The following is a 20,040-nucleotide window of genomic DNA, read 5'->3' as shown; positions in this document are numbered from 1 at the left end:
GGACTTATCCCAATATTGACCGAATAATTTATCTAAAATATTGTAAATATATCTTTAATACCAATACCGAGTTTACTATATGTTCATTTTTTTTTTCCTTTTGTCCATATTACCCTGGGGATAAATAACTGAGTTTATGATATATTCATTTATTCTCTATTTTTTCCATAGAATCTCTTAGATGTTTAGTCTCATATTGAAAATTGAGTGATACATATATGCCTTTATAATTACCATTCCTTCTGAATGCAATAAAATTAGCTGTTGTATTAGCCTAATATAATAATTAGATTTTGAAAGCCCATGTAGGCCCATTAAGCCCACGAGACGTCGATGAACTCTAAACAGTATATTTGGTTCCTTTTTATGTCAGCAACAGGCTCAGATGCTTGTGAACAGTTAGAATATTTCAGAAAGAAGGCAAAATGATACTTCCATTGTAATTGCAATGACTTGTCTATGCAATTTGTCTTAAATTAATACAAATCCATCTGCCAGTGTGAGCTAGGATTCAAATTTTATCTTGCCAATAACTTCATTCCCCTTTACATTAGTAATCCAGGCCAGACATCTACCACAGATACAAATCAATAAGTAGGGGATGTCACAGTAAGAGGTACACTTATGACTAACTCAGATAAAAAGAAAGAAGGAAGCATGTAAAAAGAGTAGCACATTGTATTAATTTTATCTCTTACATGCAACAGAAGAAAGTCCATACAAAGTATACTAGGACCAAAAGTGACTTTCAGATAGAAGATGACCTTATTCAGTCTAAAATATAGTCTGAAATATATAGATTATCAATCAAATACTAAAATCTTCAACGATAAAATGACAATATAAAGAATCCCTCTGAGTTAAATCTTGGCATGGTGGTTTATCGGTGATTCCGATATTTCTCTCCTTATGTTCTCTACTAGGATAGCTCTCAATTAAGCCACAGCAGGCATGTCCTTCAGCCATGGATCAAGTGGCTTCCCAATTGAGTAAACAATAAAGCCAATCTTCCTAAGCTTCTCAGTATCCACAACATTGCGGCCGTCAAAAACAAATGCTGGCTTCTGCATGTTATCATAGATCTTCTCATAATCGAGGTTCTTGAACTCATCCCACTCAGTCAGGATGCAGACACCATGTGCTCCCTTGGTAGCTTCGTACGCATCCCATACCACACTAACCTGTTTCACAGCTGTGGGGCTCATTGGCTGGAGATGAATTGGGTGGTCCCAATCAAACTTGTTCATTGCAAGATCACGCTGAATCTGGTCCTCAGTCACCTGTGGGTCATATATGCTAATCTTGGCCCTGTCACCCAAGAGGCCCTTGCAAACATCAATTGCAGGAGTCTCCCTTGTGTCCCCAGTGTCCTTCTTGAATGCAAATCCAAGAACCGCAATCTTCTTTCCAGAAACGGTATTGAACATGGAAGACACCACCCGGTTCACAAACCGGCTCTTCTGGTAGTCATTGATCTTGATGACCTGCTTCCAGTAGTTGGCAACCTCTGGCAGACCATTACACTCACAGATGTAGACCAGGTTAAGAATATCCTTCTGGAAGCAAGAACCTCCAAACCCAACACTAGAATTTAAGAATTTAGGCCCAATCCGTGAATCCTTACCCACAGAGTATGCTACCTCAGCTACATCAGCACCAGTGGCCTCGCAAAGTGCAGATATTGCATTAACTGATGATATCCTCTGAGCCAAAAAGGCATTGGCAGCAAGCTTAGATAGTTCTGCAGACCATAAATTGGTCGTCAGAATCCGATCCTCAGGAACCCAGTTAGCATAGACATTTTTCAGTGCCTCAACAGCTTTCCGGCCCTCTGGAGTCTCCCTCCCACCAATCAGCACTCTATCAGGTTTGAATAGATCCTGAATTGCTGTGCCTTCTGCAAGGAATTCTGGATTCGAGAGAATCTGGAAGTTGATTCCCTTGCTATTGTGAGTCAAAATCTTCTCAATTGCCTCGGCTGTCTTGACAGGGACAGTGGACTTCTCAACCACAATCTTGTCAGACTTTGAAACATCAGCAATCATGCGAGCGGCACTTTCCCAGTAGGTGAGATCGGCAGCCTTGCCTGCTCCAAGACCACGGGTTTTGGTCGGTGTGTTCACTGATACAAAGATGATATCGGCCTCAGACACATGCTTTTCTATGTCTGTGCTGAAGAAGAGGTTCCTGCCTCGGCATTGTTTGACCACATCGTCAAGGCCTGGCTCATAGATTGGAAGCTGATCGCTGTTCCATGCTGCGATACGAGTAACAGATATGTCGACAACAACCACCTCAATGGCTGGGCATTTCAGTGCAATGACAGCCATGGTGGGGCCACCAACATATCCAGCTCCAAGACAGCAGATCTTCACCATATTGTTGTCTAAAATTATCTGAATTTATATCAAAGAAAAGACAGTAAGAAGAAAATGTTAGAGGAGAATTTTAGTCATATCAGCAGAAATTATAAGTTAATCTAATGGTCCAAAGTTTCCAGCTCCATCATTCACTTTTCAGTTTTCAGACATTTGGGCAAAAGTTTGGGCAGGTGAGTCAACTCTTACAAAATTAGCGTACTTGTTATGCATGTTTGTCACTTAGTTCCAAGTTTGACTCCAAGGAAGGAATATACCAAGAAAAATAAATATTCTGATCATCTGATGTACTACTTCTTAAACTCTTGTAACTCATGTTCCATTTTTGTATTTTTATATATCTTCGAAAGATTTGCACAAGAAAAGGCAAAAAGAAAAGAAAAAGGAAACTAAATTATTGATGCTTAGCAATTGGACAGAGAACAGACATCACCATCTAGTGTATCATGATAAATTATGTGATACACCTGGGTCAGCAAAAGTATAGTTTGCAAGACAATGAAACAACGATTAGATTCATAGAACCATAGTGCCGAAATATATGGAAAAATGTTATCAAACAGATGCAGTTCTACAATCGAGATCTCTTAACAGGCATCCTCAAATTGCAATCACAGAAATTTTAGTAGATAGATCTATACAGATAGAGTAAAGATCTACAAAATACTAAGTTGTTGCTCAAAGAGACAGGAAAATGGGCAGATTCTTTTCAAAAATTCAGCAACACATTTCAAAAGGAATGAAACTAAGGGTGTCCACTCAGCCAAATGTTTGTAGCCCACAGTCAAATATCTCTACAACCTAAATGTTATAAAAACTTGCAGATGTATACTTTTCTCAACTCGAGCATTGAATAGGGGAACTTTTAACATTGTGGATGCATTACTCAATCATCAGTTAAGTTTGCAGAAGATAAATAAAGAAAAGAGACATCTTTCGTACTGGGTACCAAAAAATATACTTCAAAGACCAACAACACAAGCAAAAGATCATAGACAAAGAAAAATTAACAGAATACTGATGGCCAGATCAGACATCATACTTGAAGGGGCCAATCAAAGTACAACAAAACAAACATAGCTTCATATCAGATCACAAAATTACCTCCTGAATTACTCGAACTCCTTCCTCTGATGTAGGGAACAATAAATTAACTGAAGGGCACTAGGAATTCAGATCCTTAAAAAGTGAGCCTGCAGCTATGTTTGTGGAGAGAATAATAGGTATAGAGAGAATGGAAGGAGAGGCTTTCTATACAAAAGAAGAGAGGTGACCAAGACCTCCTTAAATACTATAAAAGGCCATCTGAGATCTACCCCCCCTCCTTCCAAAAATTAACCATACCAAAAGTCAAGAGTTAATAGCTTAGCTGGACCACTCAAGAATCTAATGAACTACCAACCAGTTCTATTATTCAAGAAAAAGATGGACATGTGCTTTAACTCAGATTCCAAGAATGCCCAACTTTGTTTTTTTCCCTCAAAATTTTCTCCTATTAACGCATTTCTTGCGGGGGAAAAAACAAAGTTGGGCACAAATTAGTACTTCTAACAATTCAACAGAACTATGCAACAAAGTTAAAGTCATTTAAAAAACCTAATTTCCAGACACATACTTACTTAGCCACGAAATGGACACCGACAAACTTGTCGAGCCATCGGAACCTATTAATAAAATCACATTTCCAGCGGAACCCACATGTCAAAATTCCTTCCTTTTCGGTTCTTGTTAAGAGATTTAGCATTAGCCTTAGTAAAAGAAGCGATAATTACCAATGATAACGATGGGAGGGATCTACAGAAAAAGGAGGCCTTGAGTGAGATTGAAGCGAGTTGGTAGATCAATAGAAAGAATGATTCAATTGGGATACAAGGAAACGGAGACATGGATGGTGAAATGCCACCAACTCAACACGATTAAACAAAAGATGGTGATGATGGAAACGTGAAGGAGACTTCTGCAGAAACTGGGAGATCCAGAGTAAATATTAGATATGAGAATTTAATTTTACCTCTCCGTAGTAGAGTTAGGATCACGCGGTGGAGCTTATAAGAGATCCAACCTCTTCTGCTCCCTCTTTATGAGTTTTAACGTAGTAAAGGCACAGATGGACGGTGAATTCCGACAGGAGTAACATCCAACGGTTGTTGGATCCCGAGTCGTGGAGATTCCCGGGGCACATGGAATTTAGGCTGGATTTCTACCGATTCACAATAAAGATCACCTACTCTGCTTAAACTTAAAAGTACTTATAAGATTTAATGGACAATTACTCATTTTTATATACTCCTTATTGTCTTTGTTTGATATTTTTTTTTAATAAAACTTAGTAAGCGAGATATTATTCATTTCAAATTAAAATCTTACGACATGTAGATTACAAGCTTCACGACCTATTGAAGCACCAACAATATAACGGTAAACATATTGTGTCAAGTTCGATGGGCAAAGAAAATTATAGCAATTACAAGCATGCTAGTACATTATGAAAAAGGCTTTCATTGGCTTCATTGTGACTCCAGCCGATTTGGACTAACATTGAAGTAAACACGACATCCTAACCGAACAAATGAAGCAAGAATAAAAATAGACAAACGAAACTTAAAACTTAGAATGAATGCCGGTGGTTGCTAGAGCAAGGATAATGGCAGGAGAGTGAAGAGGCGAAGGAGAAGGAAACGACGATAAAGGAGGAAAGAGGGTTAAATAGTGGAATGACTAGAGAAGAGGAAAGAAAACAAAAGAGAAGAGAGGAAAAGGAGAAAAAAAGAGTATAGAAAATCTCTTTTAGAGGGAGAAAGATCTCTCCGTTCCTTATGCCACGGGCTAGAAAAAGGGAGTGGAAATATTGTCAATGACAAAGAAGACCTCTCTAAAAGAGATAAAGAAAAGAAGTAGCTGAAATCTCAGAAGAACTAGGGTACAAAAAAATCTTATTTCTAACGTATTAATAAAAAAAAGTCAAATAATTATTTTACTCTCAATTTTACTTCCTCTACAATAAGAGTGAATAATACCTAAAAGACTAAGCATTAATCACATGACGCACTTGCTAATTTTAATAGAAAGATATAACATGATAACTAAGATTTGCTACCGTTAAGATCGAGAGAGAGAGAGAGTTCATATGAAAATGGAAGTTAAAAAAGTCTAGTCGTAATTATCCCTAAAATGATTAAAAAAAGGTATATGCTTTAGATTCAATATTATACTCTCTACTCTAATTTTAACTGAATATTCTTAACTAAATTCATAATCTATGCAAAAATCTTTTAAAAGCAAGAACAAAATCACACTCTTTCCTCTATCTATATTACTTACAACTAATGGAGACATTTGAGGAAGTGGAATTAAAAGAGAGCAAAAGTAAAATAACAATGCCATGTCTAGAATTAGTGATGAAGAGAGAAACTTCAAGGGCAAAACAAACCATTTGACTTGTTCTAAAAGGTTAAAAGGACTTAGAAAACCGTGGTACTAATGGCCTAAATTTGATGACCAAGTCCACAATCTACACATAAGTAGAGAATCTAGTCAAACTCATATGTGAGTTTGCAATCATGCAATGTGTATATAATTCTCTTGGCTCATGAATTTATTATCACTTTGTGTTTGTATTTGAGTCGGCTAAGCTTGCCAACAAAATAGCACCCTCTGTCACCAGTTGGCTCTTTTCTCATGCTAATTTGCAGGAGGAATCTTCTGAAGTCAGACTTGGTATCCAGCCCAGGGCTGCCAAGTTTCCAATTGCACGAAATTCCTGCCTATGGGGTTGCAGAGGATCTTCTGCCGGTTAATTTTTGGCCTGCCTTGACTCTTGATTACGACTGATGAATTAGTATAGGCCGCACGAGATAAATGATAAAAAAAATATTTAAATTAATTATTTTTGATGAATTCAACCCCCATGAATCGGTGAGTATTTTAGTATCTTCCACATTTGCCAAATAAAATAGAAATATAATTTGCTTGGCTGGATTTAGTTAGAGATTATGGGTCAATATTGGCTGGCAGCAGATCAAACGCAGATCCAGATGCAGGAATTTTCTGTGGTCAGGGTACTTGGCTGCCCCTGATTAGCTCTGGCAAAAATACTTTCTTTTTTTGCTTTTAATATCTTAAAAAGAACTTGCTATTAGTTTTCTTAATAGATAATTATTATACAAATGAGTTAAAATTAACTATTAGTAAATAAATTATCTAAGGTTAAGATAAAATAAAAGAGGGGCAATCTTTTAAAGATCAAATTGTGGGTATTTTAATTTACTATTATTAGAAGTAATAGAGTAAAACTAAATTTACTTATTATATTTTTGAGGCGTTAAAGGTCAAATATAGAGTAATTTCGATAGATTTTCCTAAAAACTTTTAGGCAGATATATATAAATGTAATTGTAAACACATTGTAAGCACAAAAAAGAAAAAGAAAAAGTTAAGTAGTATCTTTGGTGTTGTAGCCATTGGAGTAATATATCTTGGAACAATTGGATCACTTCTTGCAGCAGAGAATCCTATGTCTCCTTTTTGTCAACTTCTTTGCCTACTAAGCTCTCAAACTTCACACACCTAACAAGGTTGAGGAGCAAGACTACCAAAACAAAGCCAGGCACTAGTATAACCAGAATTGTGCATCTCTGTTCTCTCCAATGGAGGAACAAGATTTGATACCTTCTATCTCAAAACAATCATTAACTCCACCTAGAAGCTTATGCCCTGACGGTGAGTTTAACGTCCTCGCTGGCCGCCGCGAGGGAGGAAGTAGTTTGTATGACTCGTTTGAGCTCAACGCTGTGGCTAAGCAACTCAACGCAGCACTGCAAAGGACCCAGAAAGGGTCATCACTTTATTCTAATTCAAGATGGCTTGGTCATCTATACAAGAACAAGTGCAAGAAGTTGAAGCAATTGGATGGAGTGGATGAAAGATTCATTCCAAGGATGTGGAGGAAGCTAAGAGACGGACGGATTGTTTAGAAGGCAATGAGCATGAAATCTATTTTTGTAGGTCTTAAAAGATTATGCATCAAATCTATCTGAAAGCTAGTTTTCCTTAGCCGGATTTGAGTTCTTGATAAAGATTATGAAAGAAATATTTCCTTCGTTGTTTGATTTTCTTTTCATTACGATTAGATTTTTATCACTCTGAAGATTATTTTAGAAAGAAAAATATAGAAAAATTTGAAAATAAAATAGTTATTGATGTTTTCTGAATTCGTGGAATAATTATATTAGATAATTAAGGGCCAAAATAAATAATAGAAAATAGTTGAAGGGATGTAATAATCATTTTATTTATTACTTTACAAACCACAGTTTGAGTAGCAGATGCATGAGCCATCTATAAAGAACACCCACAAACTCTAATCTCAAAGCTCAAACCCAAATCCAACGGCTTGCGCTGCTTCAATGTTCAAATTCCTATCTCGAGGACTCCCAAGAAAACTAGCCGTTACGAAGCCCCCAAACCCCAACGTTCCTTTTTCTTCTCTTCTTCAAGAAAACCCCTCATTCTCAAATTCCCATCCTCCACCTCCTCTTCCAACCAATTTCTGACCTCAAGAAACCCTAGAAATGGCAACTCCCACAAAGAACTCACGTCCCTCTCGATCTCAGACCTCCCAAATCCTCCAGCTTTCTGAGAATTCCGATCCGAACATACCCATCTCCCCTCTTCCATCTCAGAAACTCACCAAGTCTCCGGCGGTCAAGTCGGCGCAGGCGAAGAAATCAGCAACCAAAACACCCGGACGAGCGAACTCCAATCCCGCTTCGCCGCCTCGGGAAAGGAAATTTATCGTCGCCAAGAGGAATACCAAGAGAAGAGGTAAGGATTTCGATCTCAACAAGTGCCGGAAAGAAGCTTACGAGACCCTAAGGGCTTCCCAAGAAGAATTCTTTAGGAAAGGCCGCGCCTTTGGAGACGAGATAGCTGAAAACCCAAAACCCCAGGAAGCCACTGGATCGAAAGATGAAGCGAAGAAAGAAGATTTGGAGAAGGATATGGGTGTTCAAGAATTGGAGGGCAGTTCGAAGGTGAGAAAGATGAGGAGCTTGGTGATGGAGAAAGCGCTGAATAGTGTACCGGAGACGGGATCCGGACGAGTGAAGCATTTGGTGAAGGCATTTGAGAGCCTTCTTTCCATTTCGAGTGAGAAAGCAAGCGAAAATGGTGAAAATGGAAATAAGATGGTCCTGAACTGGCCGCTGCCGGGCTTGCAGCCGCCAGTAATACCTGACGGGAGTGAGGTGGATTCGGTGTCGGTTTTCTCTTCGGCAGAATTCTTTCGTTCCGGAGAGTTGGACATGGATTCGAGGCTTCATTCTTCAATGGATTGCAACGGTGACAGGTCAGATATGCTGAATCCCTACAGAAGCATAGAAATTACTCAGCTTTTAGTGGATTATGCTCTAGCTATATTATCTCGCACGTTATATTTTAGCTATAAGTTTGGATCAAGTTAACCATAGATTTTGCCTCAGTGTAATCCATGGTGTTTCTGAAAACATAAAACTCGAATTAGATTTATAAATAGTGAAAACATAGGTTTTATACCATAATTTAGCCAAAACACAAGGTGCTGAGGTGTGAAACTAATCTTCCCAAGCTTATTTGCTCCTACTTTTGGTTTCGTGCAGATTTTTGTCCAATTGATGCTTGTTCTAAATTTCCATCACTTTGTTTTCAGATTCAGCTGGGGCAGCAGGACATCAGGTGGAGGCCAAAGGAGTAGACGTAATGTAAGACTATAAATGGTTTTACATCATTACTAACTTGCTTCCTAACTCTCTTTTGTTTCAATTTATGATTTTTGAGTTGGCTTTTGACATTCGAAGTTGTTTGTTCTATTCAGAGCTCTGAGTCATCTAGAAGAAGCTGGAATAAGATGCTGAAGGTGACGAGCCAGCATCCATTCAAGTTGAGGACTGAGGTATTATGACAAATTTGTACTTTTTATTTTACTATAAACATGTCGTTCCATTCGATGTTTGGTTTGTAAACGAGTAGCGGATGATTACCGATAACATGTCCTTCGCAAGTGAAATAACTCTTCTTATGATGAATTTAGAAAATGCCATCTGTGCAAATTGTTTGATCTTTAATTGATTGGTGAATATAGATCTTTTTTGCGCTTTTAATTGATGCATTAATCTAACTAAGATTAACATGAAATATGTTCAATCTATTGACTATATAAACTAACTAATGACTAGCCATTGCAAATGCACTTCCCATTCAACATATTGATCGATATTTTCTCTCTTGACACAGCAAAGAGGAAGGCTCAAAGAAGAACAGTTCCTCAGAAAAGTGAAAGAGATGCTTGTTGAGGAGGAAAAGAAACGCATACCTATTGCCCAAGGCCTTCCATGGACCACAGATGAACCAGAGGTGCCTTTTCCTTCAGCTTATCTAAAAGTTATCCAGCTACATGGGACTTTAACTGTTTTCCTGCTAAGTTCTCTATTAAAATTTCTTTTGAATACAAAAGGAGTATAATTAATTATTGGTTCTTTCTCCTCAGTCATTTTAGAAACAGGTGTTGCCTTATTATACAAGGCTTTCTTTCCCTTGAATTTCTTGCATTATTTAGGCTTGCATATTTCCCTAACGGGAAATTTTCTGTATGCATGGAAAAAGCTGACTTGTTGTAATAAGCTTGTTTGGCCTCATGGTGCGAGTCATCCACTGAACTAGCTTAAGGGAGAAGAGAGACATGTTATGAAAATTAATCATTCCTAGTATCAAATTATAAAATTCAAGTGTTCTGTGAAGTGTACAGATCTTTTTAGTTGCAGGATTATGTTGTCAGGCTTAGTTCATAAATTTCTGAAACATGAATGAGATTATGTTTTAAAATGAGACCTTGGGTTGCTCTCTTGCTCTTCCCACCTTGGCTTTTTAAAGAATCCCACTACAAGAGATGTTTAAGATTTTCCTGTCTCTTCAAAATATTGCTAAGAAAGTTTTGTTCTACTATTCTGAGATTCATATTTTAGTTTCTGAAATTCACCATCTCATTTTCAGATATTGGTAAAGCCACCTCTGAAAGAGAGGACCGAGCCAATTGATCTTCTACTTCATAGTGACGTGCGGGCAGTAGAGCGGGCTGAGTTCGATAATTATGTAAGCCTTCTGCTAAACTTCTTCATGCATCACTTTTAATTAGTATTAGCGGAGATCTGCACCAATTTATCTTGGAACTTAACATAGAAACTGCTCATATATCTTCTCCAGGTTGCTGAGAGGATTAATTTTGCTGAACAGTTAAGGTTGGAAAGAGAGAGGCAACAGAAGGTATGATATCAATATAGACATAATACGTCCTCTTTACATGGTCCTTAAAAGTTAAAACTTGTGATATATCTTTCACAGTTGGAAGAAGAAGAAGAAATAAAGAGACTAAGAAGAGAGCTCGTGCCGAAAGCTCAACCCATGCCATACTTTGATCGGCCATTCATTCCAAAAAGGTAAGTGCTTTCTATTTCAGGTGTTGATTCTCTTTTCACCAGTACTCTCATCACTTTTATAATCACGAATACAATGCAGTTATTCACGTTAATGTGATCACTAAACTTTTTAGCCACACTTGGCAAAGCTGTATTCCTTGTTCAATTATCTGCACTACTAACCAACTTAAACCTCTTTTGTATGATAAAAAAAAAAAGGTCAACTAGACCCAGGACAGTACCTAAGGAGCCAAGATTTCATCCCCGGGAAATGAAATCATCATGGTAACTCTTCCTTGCTTTACCTTGTTTGAACTTGTTACAGTTTTACATATATTTGTAGTACAAGTGTACAATAACCTATTAAATTGAAGATAACGTTTTTATTAAACTTCGACCCGAAAAGCATTTGTTTTCTTTTTGTCATTTTTCCAGTGCTCAGCTAGTCTTATACACATGAAAGTTTAATGTTTTAAAGAGAAAAAATAAATTTAGCAACAAAAACAATTGGAGTAGGAGACCACTTCCTCTCTTCTATTCTTTTGCAGAAATAGCAGTTGAAGTTTTTGCATATCTGATATGTGCAGTTCATCTGAAGCTCAGTCTGCTCATCAACAATAGATTTTATGGCAACTGACAGTTATTATCGGCTACAGTGTCTCGATGCTGGGAAGGTGATGAAGGGGTCTTGCACAAAATTGAATGAAATTTGTAAAGTTTCAAATGACTCCTGGAGTACCAATTACTAAAGTTTCAAATGTCCATCCTCAAGAATCGGGACTTTGCTTGCAGTTAATTTTCTTTTGTGTTCCGTATTTTTCATTAGTTCATTGGTTTCAATTTTTTTCCCCTACTTTGGGATATGTTAACATGCGGATCAGTCGCTTCAACTTTGTTGTGTTGTGTTCATATCAGAATTGAAGTGAACAAAGTGTTCTCAGGATTTTCAAAGGATGTTCAACAATTTAATAATGGATCAAATAATCTCTGTTTATACACATTAGTAGTGTCTATCGGGAATTGTTTAGCTTATATAGAATAATATGTTGCATATCACTCAGAATCAAAATTTGCAAGTTGAAGAATTCACCACACAAATGGTAGGATGTCAGATTGTGAAAAATAATAAGTGCATCTTTTGGTGCTAGTTGACTCTGTAAGAAAAACTACTATCTTTTATATTTGTTCTTTTGACAGGAGCCAGCATCAACAAAGTTGTGCACATTATAGGGGCAGTGGCATTTCTGGTGTTGCAGAATAAAACGCAGGCAGCTTGACTCTATACACTTCTCCAGTCTACACTAACTCCAAATCTAGTATCATCCCAGCTCTAGCATTAAATAGATATAATCATAATATAGGTACAAGCAAAATTTTAGGCACAAATCACAAAACTGTATGCTGTACGAAAAAGAAGCTCTCCACTAATATTCATTCATAAACTCAAAAGGTTCAAGAAGCATCCATTTAAACCTCATTTCTATCAAAACTAAAATTCAGTGCAAAATTAAAGGAATACAGTAAGTTCTTCGGAAGGTAATCACTTATGTTAACCCCAACAACTAAGAGAAGGATCTATCGAAGACCACCATGGCCAACATAATTTTTTTCAAAGATTAGTGCAACCACAACTCCTGGCACCAACTCAAGACACTACGACAATCCGTCCTGCTACTTGATCCAGATCACGCCGTCCCTGAGAAGTTATCATCCTCCCACTGAAAGAAAACAAAACAAATTGCATTGATCGACAGCATATGATTACAAAGAAAACAAGTCTGGAATGGTTAAATCATGCTGTTATGAAAACATGAGAAGACCTCATTCTTTACACGAAAAAAAACTTGAGCACTCACCCTTTAGTATCAATATCAATAATGTTCATCTTATGCAACTGTTGCAGGATGTGCCGAGCTACCGCACCACTGCTTTTGCAGAAATGTGGTGGACGGGATCCATTCCTCTTACGCCCTCCATAAATTTTCTGGAAACCACCAACACCAATACCATTTCTCAGATAGATCTTTCTCGCCATGGAAGCTGCACATGAAACAAATTGACAAACTTCATGTTTAACAAGTCCAAGGGTGTCTCTAATGGAAGTAAGTGAAGAATTATTACCAGCTCGGATGTAATACCAATCAGGATCATAAGGAGCGAGCTCCTTGAACCGCCCAGTTTTCACAATATCAACCCAGTGAGGAAGTTCCACCTATTAAAACCAGATTAGCACATTAGTCAAGTTTGGCAATTAAAAATGAGATGAAGGTGGTGAACAATGTAAGGTGTAAGTTAATGCTGCTTTATCCAACTACTTCATTTGCTTTTCTTGAATAGATAATAGACTAGGTAAAAATGCCTTTGCAGGAGCAGATGTCACTAGAAGATATAGCTTAACAAAGATTATTTTATCTCATACCAATGAGAGAAATACTTCTAAATTTTTTGACACAACCAGCACTACTCAAGATTATTCTTCTATAAAGAAAAGATACACTTCATTGGTGAGAAGAACCTCACCTCCCAACGAGTACTTGGCATGCATGAATATATGCGCACGTCAAAGGGCTTATATCAGTCATTATAATTAGCTTCCCTTGCAGCTTAAAATAGGTTAACACCAATCTGCATCTTTCAGTGAAAACCAAGCAACTTAGAATGAAGGGATTCTTCATCCCAGGTTGGCCCTTCTTTTTTACTAACCACGGGTCCAAACTTTCTATGCAAAACTAATGGACTAATAATCATTCCTCGACCAGAGCTAAGATAGCAAATAGCACTTCAGATCAAAAGAGAATCAGGAAAATAGAGTGGAGCATCTAATCATACAGATGTCACAGATTCTAACCAACAGTAATCTAAGATCGCGGAAAGCCTACAGAAAAAGATGGATGCTAAATAAAAAAAGATGGCATTTTGAAGGGAAAAACGAAGAAATATCGAGAAAAATAGGAGGAAACGTAGAAGATTGGAAATGTAGGACCGAGGAGAGGGATCGAACCTTGCCGGATCGCTTGAGGTGCGTGGAGTACGCCTTCACGAACTCTTGAGGCGAGACATCTTTCACGGTTCTCGCCGCCTCCATGGCCGATACCTAAAGAAGATGCCAATCTAATCTAGGGTTTCACAGAGAAGTGTCGATAGCCGAAGAAGAGTATTATTTATATATATGAATCCGAATGAGCTGAACTATTAATGGACTTGATTTAACCAAATCCCATCCGATTCGACCCAAACTCAATAATGACAACACCTCATCTACTCCTACGTGGCGCACTGCGCACCCGGCGCATTCCAGGCTTACCTCTCCGTCGACTTAATACCTTTCTCCTTTCTCTTTATCCCGCCTCCCCGTTCGTTCCTCGTCTCTCTTCCTCCAAATCCACCAAACACTAACCCTAACCTTAATTCTCTCCTCTCCACTCCTCAACCCTGCCTCCAATGGCGATCCGCAACCTCCTCACCCTCCTCCGCCGTTCCCGTAACCGCTCTCCCTATCTCCTCCCCTACCGATCGAGCTCCACCTCACCAGCCACTGTCGCTCCCGCCGATTCCGGTGACCTCGCCGGACGTCCACCAGTGCTCATTTATGATCGCCTCGCTGACGCCGTCAAGACGAAGCTCAAGCGCCTCGACGACCCCGACCCCCAGTTCCTCCGATACGCTTCCCCAATCCCAACCCTTGCTGACCACACCGGAATCCTCTCCGCCCCTGAGACCCGCGTTACCACCCTCCCTAACGGCCTCCGCGTCGCCACGGAGTCCACCCTCGCCAGCGCCACCGCCACCGTCGGCGTCTGGATCGACGCGGGAAGCCGATTCGAGACCGAGGAGACGAATGGCACCGCGCATTTCCTGGAGCACATGATCTTTAAGGGGACTGCGAACCGGACCGTGAGGCAATTGGAAGAGGAGATCGAGAACATGGGCGGGCATTTGAATGCTTACACCTCACGGGAGCAGACGACTTACTATGCAAAAGTGATGGAGAAGGATGTGGGGAAGGCGCTTGAGATTCTTGCGGATATACTGCAGAATTCGAGTTTTGATGAGGGGAGGATCGAACGGGAGCGTGGGGTTATCCTAAGGGAGATGGAGGAGGTTATTGCTTCTTCTTTCCCATCACTAATCATTTCCAGCTGTTAGATCTAGGCAAAATTCTTTACCTTATTAACTTGGCTTAAAAATTGTCATCTTTTGGAATGAATTGGTTAGTTGGATTGCTTGTGTTGCTTGCATTGGAATTGGATAAAAGAATTAGGAGATTGACATAAGACAAGAATAATGATCAAGAAGTCCAAGTGGAAAAAGAAGTATTGTTATAGGTATCAAGAAGAGTGTCAGAAATAGTGAAGAGTTTGCCATAATTTCATCAGAAAGAACGGTTGAATTTCCAGATATATATAGCCTGAGCAACCAAAAGACAAAATGAAACAGCGAGAAGAGCAATATGAGGAATTGAAGACCCCTAAATGTAGTAAGTATTCTTCAGTTGAAGTATAGAATACAAGTGATGCGTATGGATTCAAAAGCTTAAATGTGTTACATTTACTTTTGTTATTAAACTGAAAGGTATTTGCTCAATATGTAAATCTGATCCGTCATTAATGCTTTTCCCATTTGCAGTAGTTTATGTCAGCCTATATGTTTTACTTCTTCACTGTGCAGATTCTTTGCTTGGATCTCTTCACAGTTTCTTCCAACCCTATCTTTACTTTTTCTATACTGCAATGTCTTTTATCACAATGAAATATCTGGCAAATAACAAATATATGTGCTTCAGAAAACCGTTTATATTGTCATTTGTTTCCATTGACTTTGGCCCAATACGATTAGGTGTTCTATTCTCTTATTTGTTGAGCTATTACTGGTACATTGATGGATTAGTTGCTCTATCAGGTAACAGTAATTTTTTTTCTTTTGTTATGTAGGTTGAGGGACAAACTGAAGAAGTTATCTTTGACCATTTGCATGCTACTGCATTCCAGTATACTCCATTGGGCAGGACTATCCTGGGACCTGCTCAGAACATCAAAAGAATCACAAAAGAGGATCTTAAGAACTACATTTCAACTCATTATACGGCCCCTAGAATGGTAAGCCTACTCAGTCGGGTAGAGACAATTACGAATTTCATCATCTCTACAATCATTTATGAATTTCTTCCATTCAATTGATAAGGCTAGCTAGTATTTTGATTTTTGAAAATAATTTTGTAGATAGATAGTACTCATTCTGTTTCTACTTGAACACCTGCCATTTCCATTTGTTTCAGGTTATATCTGCTGGGGGTGCTGTCAAGCATGAAGATATAGTTGAACAGGTGAAGAAGTTATTCACTAACCTCTCAGATGATCCTACCACGGCAATTCAGTTAGTTGCAAATGAACCAGCTGCTTTTACTGGTTCTGAGGTGTGGATTGTCTATTTCAATCTATTACAGATATTTATTTCTCTGCCGTAAATATAATATCCTTTTGAGATTATTTGTACATACTGGCTCACTATCAAGTATAACTACAGGTTCGAATTATAGATGATGATATACCACTTGCACAATTTGCTGTTGCTTTCAGTGGAGCATCCTGGACAGATCCTGATTCCATTGCGTTGATGGTTATGCAAACTTTGCTAGGATCATGGAACAAAGGTGCTGGTGGAGGAAAGCACATGGGGTGGGTTTTGACATTCTTCTTTCCATTTTATTATGTCTCTGTGTTTTTTGCTTGTCACCTTTTGTTCTTCTTGTGCCTCATTATGATGTCCTGCTTCCATGTACAGTTCGGAGCTTGTACAAAGGATTGCAATTAATGATATAGCTGAGAGCATGATGGCTTTCAATACTAACTACAAAGATATTGGGCTATTTGGTGTTTATGCAGTGGCTAAGGTTAGTTATACCTGGTTTTGGAGAAAGTCTACTTTGGATTTTTTATTTTCTGTGACTTCCATAGCTTCAAGATGACTGTGTTGTTGATCACATGCTCTTCTATGTTTTGCTGAACCACTAATTGATTGACATGCAAAAATTCATACTACTAATAAACAGTTAAATTAAGGTGAAATATGAAACTAGCACCTGGTAAAGGATCATATTAGTATCAAAAACTTATGGTTGCATCCCATTTTAAAGCAAATATTGATCTAATTGAAAAGTCCTATCTGCAGCATTGTCCTTTCAACCTTGGTGAGGAAATCCAGAATTCTGCTCTTATTTAGTCAATTTGATTATCAAGGAAGAATCCCATTGCATCTTACAAGAAAATCCTACATATGACAAAAACAATTACCAAATGGATGTCATCATCTTCAAGCCTTTCCATAAATGACATTCATAATATCATATTCCTTTTTAATGTGATTGATATGATGAAGGCATAAAATAATGCATTCCCTGTTGGAACATTTTCTTGTAGGTATTTGATATCAGTTTCTAATACAAAATTTGTATTTGATGTCTTAATTAGCACTGAATGAACTAGGTCTGATGCTTTATTTTCAGATCATTATTTATTTGCTTATCTCTGTTATCTGCTATATAAGAGTGTGCTGAGTGGGATGAGCTCCATCTATCCAGTATCCAATACATACTTGTCTATTCCCATGGGCAGTGCTACGTTTTCATGCCCAGATGCCGGTACATGGCTGATTTTGAATGCTAAATAATCTTTAGGTCCTTGATGTCATAAAAGTTTTGAGTTGGCTAAGATTAATGCCTGCTTTTGTTGGTAATTGGTTCTGTGAATACTTTCTGATTTTTCTCTGATATAAAATTTGATTTGACATGACCCACGTAAGTTTAAGCAAGCATGTTTGTTAAATGTTAGGTGCTCCAATTCAATAGTATGTGATTCATTGGTGCATGCTTGAGTCAACAATTTGTTGCATGTTTGGTGTCCCATATCTCCCATTCATCAGCACATTTGCATGTTTCCCTCGGTGGAATTTTTATGTTGTTTGAAGTACTCATATCTTAAATTCATCTACTTGATAATTCTTTTGGGTAGATTTTTTATAATGTCATATCCTCCTTGTATTCATTTACCTGATATTTTCTTTTGGGTAGATTTTTTATAATTTCTAAGTAGTTATGTGCTTTTGTATATATTTTCTAAGATGCATTTTGATGCCATTGACATTCTCTCTTTTTGGTAAACAGCCTGATTGCTTGGATGATTTGGCTTATGCTATTATGTATGAGATAAGCAAGTTGTCCTACCGTGTGACAGAAGATGATGTTACTCGTGCTCGTAATCAGGTACTTCCTTGATTGCTTGTTTTATGCTTATACTGATATCCTTCATGTGCGAATGCCTAATCTTATTTCAGAGGTATTTATGATCTGATCCTGTTTTATGGGCAAATTAAATGCAAGGACAATACTGTCTTTCCTATGTTAGAAATCTGCATTTTGTGGGTATTTTATCCTCTGGAAATTGGATCTCTGATTTCTTGTAGGGTTATATTCTGCAGTCACTTATCATATTGCCATGATTTCAATAAGATATCAGATGTATTACAAAAACAACCAAGATCCTCGTTATTTTCTTTTGCAACTGCACAGAAAGTCAAGAAATATTGTTTATATTCTAATAATTATTACATATTTGCATGGTTTTGCATACATTACAAGTAATATTGTTCATTTTCTGCAAATTAGTATTTGCTGCCAATTTTGCACAAGCTGCTAGCAATTTTGATTTGTCTTATCTGGAGCTGGCAACACAATTTATTGCATGCTTTCTGATCTGCTCACTGTTACTACACCAATTCACTATTGGTTATTTTTATTTTAAATGCTCAATAATCATGTTATTTTATTCCATTCAATAAGGGTACACAAATACCATGAAGAGTGTCATCACTTTTTGCTGCAATCTGTCTTCATTATTCTTCTAGTTTGTTTAATTACGTACTGTTGAACTAAATGTTTTCAGCTGAAATCTTCTCTCCAACTTCACATGGACGGTACCAGTCCTGTTGCTGAGGATATTGGTCGTCAGGTTAGCATTTCATACAAGGATATTTATGTTCATTTAATTGCTTAGGATCTCTATCTAGCTTCAGAGAAATTCAACTCAAATCTTTTCTGAGCTTGCAGCTACTTACCTATGGTCGAAGAATCCCAGTTCCTGAGCTTTTTGCAAGGATTGATGCAGTTGATGCAAGCACTGTAAAGCGTGTTGCAAACCGCTTCATATTTGACCAAGTAAGTTTAACTTTTAACGCTACCATAATGATGTGCTGCAGAAGTAAGTTACCAATTACAAGAATCATCTTAGTCAACTAATATTTCAATCATTCTCTTCCTTACTCTCTTCTCTTTTTCATATCTCATCATATGTAATCATGGCACCACCAAACACTATTTTTTTTTAAACCAGTGTAAGTTACCTTATTTAGGTTTAGAAGATAAATTACATCCGAACGCCACCTTATGTATTTGTTTATTCGCATTGGTAGGCCATCTAATCTTGGTCGTCTAAGCTCCACCTCATTTATTTCTTTCTTCTGTTTTATTCTGCCCCTGTAGGATGTTGCAATTGCTGCAGTGGGCCCAATTCAGAGCCTTCCCGACTACAACTGGTTCAGGCGCCGCACCTACATGCTTCGCTATTAGATCAACAGTTATGTTCTTTTGTTTACTCTCTTTTCTCTCAAAGAATTCTGGATGTGAGTCAGTCCAGTGATGGTCGCACACGCGCACCAACAGTCTCTAGGACTCGAGTAAAGTTTTGGGTTTCACTTTTCTAATATTATTTTGTATGTAAAATTCCAATCTCTGTCAGTAATATGCATCGACGGACTCGGCTACTTATGCATGCCAACTATGTACTTCCTTTGTGGTCACACGATTCATCTGTAGTGATTTTGGATAACAAAGATTAAAATTAAATAACTCTCAGTAAGTCGTCTGGGTGTGGTATAATTCTGGTTCCTCCAAATTTGGTTAATTCTACTTAATTTTTCAAATTTGAAGAAGGTAGGAAATCGAGTTAGAGCAAAAAATATTTAGTTGTAAATCAATTTAGTGGTGTCATAATTACTCTTGACATTAAAAAAAAAGTAATAAATTAAAGAGATTTTATCAAACGATTTAATTATCCAAATGATTAAAACACGGATGGATGGAGAGAGAAGAGAGAGCAAGAAAATGAATTAAAATAATAATTAATTACAGTAATCCATTTTTAAGGATAAAATAGTTATCAAAT

The 20,040-nt window shown here is 37.7% G+C and overlaps 4 protein-coding genes across 6 annotated transcripts; 2 read left to right on the top strand and 2 right to left on the bottom strand.

Moving 5' to 3' along the window:
* Positions 1–658: 658 nt before the first annotated feature.
* Positions 659–3,641, bottom strand: LOC140778109 (UDP-glucose 6-dehydrogenase 4). The gene is made up of 2 exons (XM_073122669.1): positions 3,483–3,641; positions 659–2,396 (listed from the first exon to the last, which is right to left on the bottom strand). Exon 2 carries the CDS (start codon positions 2,376–2,378, stop codon positions 936–938), a length of 1,443 nt encoding a protein of 480 aa, XP_072978770.1. The 5' UTR covers positions 2,379–2,396; positions 3,483–3,641; the 3' UTR covers positions 659–935.
* A 4,226-nt stretch (positions 3,642–7,867) lies between these two features.
* Positions 7,868–11,799, top strand: LOC140778856 (microtubule-destabilizing protein 60). 3 transcript variants are annotated; one of them, XM_073123748.1, is made up of 9 exons: positions 7,868–8,724; positions 9,064–9,115; positions 9,229–9,306; positions 9,648–9,767; positions 10,404–10,502; positions 10,614–10,673; positions 10,752–10,846; positions 11,045–11,110; positions 11,482–11,799. In XM_073123748.1, the coding sequence occupies exons 1-9, from the start codon at positions 7,949–7,951 to the stop codon at positions 11,501–11,503; spliced, it is 1,368 nt and encodes a 455-aa protein (XP_072979849.1). In that variant the 5' UTR covers positions 7,868–7,948; the 3' UTR covers positions 11,504–11,799. The 3 variants fall into 3 exon arrangements, with proteins under 3 accessions (XP_072979849.1, XP_072979848.1, XP_072979850.1); XM_073123747.1 differs by having other exon boundaries at positions 11,413–11,799; XM_073123749.1 differs by having other exon boundaries at positions 11,374–11,799.
* A 428-nt stretch (positions 11,800–12,227) lies between these two features.
* Positions 12,228–13,984, bottom strand: LOC140778061 (small ribosomal subunit protein eS19-like). Its single transcript, XM_073122592.1, has 4 exons — positions 13,827–13,984; positions 12,947–13,037; positions 12,682–12,865; positions 12,228–12,543 (listed from the first exon to the last, which is right to left on the bottom strand). The coding sequence occupies exons 1-4, from the start codon at positions 13,908–13,910 to the stop codon at positions 12,471–12,473; spliced, it is 432 nt and encodes a 143-aa protein (XP_072978693.1). The 5' UTR covers positions 13,911–13,984; the 3' UTR covers positions 12,228–12,470.
* A 132-nt stretch (positions 13,985–14,116) lies between these two features.
* LOC140778060 (probable mitochondrial-processing peptidase subunit beta, mitochondrial) lies at positions 14,117–19,641 on the top strand. The gene is made up of 9 exons (XM_073122591.1): positions 14,117–14,926; positions 15,757–15,921; positions 16,101–16,238; positions 16,349–16,500; positions 16,607–16,715; positions 17,985–18,083; positions 18,763–18,828; positions 18,927–19,034; positions 19,359–19,641. Exons 1-9 carry the CDS (start codon positions 14,267–14,269, stop codon positions 19,443–19,445), a joined length of 1,584 nt encoding a protein of 527 aa, XP_072978692.1. The 5' UTR covers positions 14,117–14,266; the 3' UTR covers positions 19,446–19,641.
* The last annotated feature ends 399 nt before the right edge of the window (positions 19,642–20,040 follow it).

Source organism: Typha angustifolia, chromosome 15 (assembly GCF_048772165.1).
Source record: "Typha angustifolia cultivar Huaian chromosome 15, ASM4877216v1, whole genome shotgun sequence".
Lineage (NCBI taxonomy): Eukaryota > Viridiplantae > Streptophyta > Magnoliopsida > Poales > Typhaceae > Typha > Typha angustifolia.
This window is presented reverse-complemented; position numbering and strand designations above follow the sequence as displayed.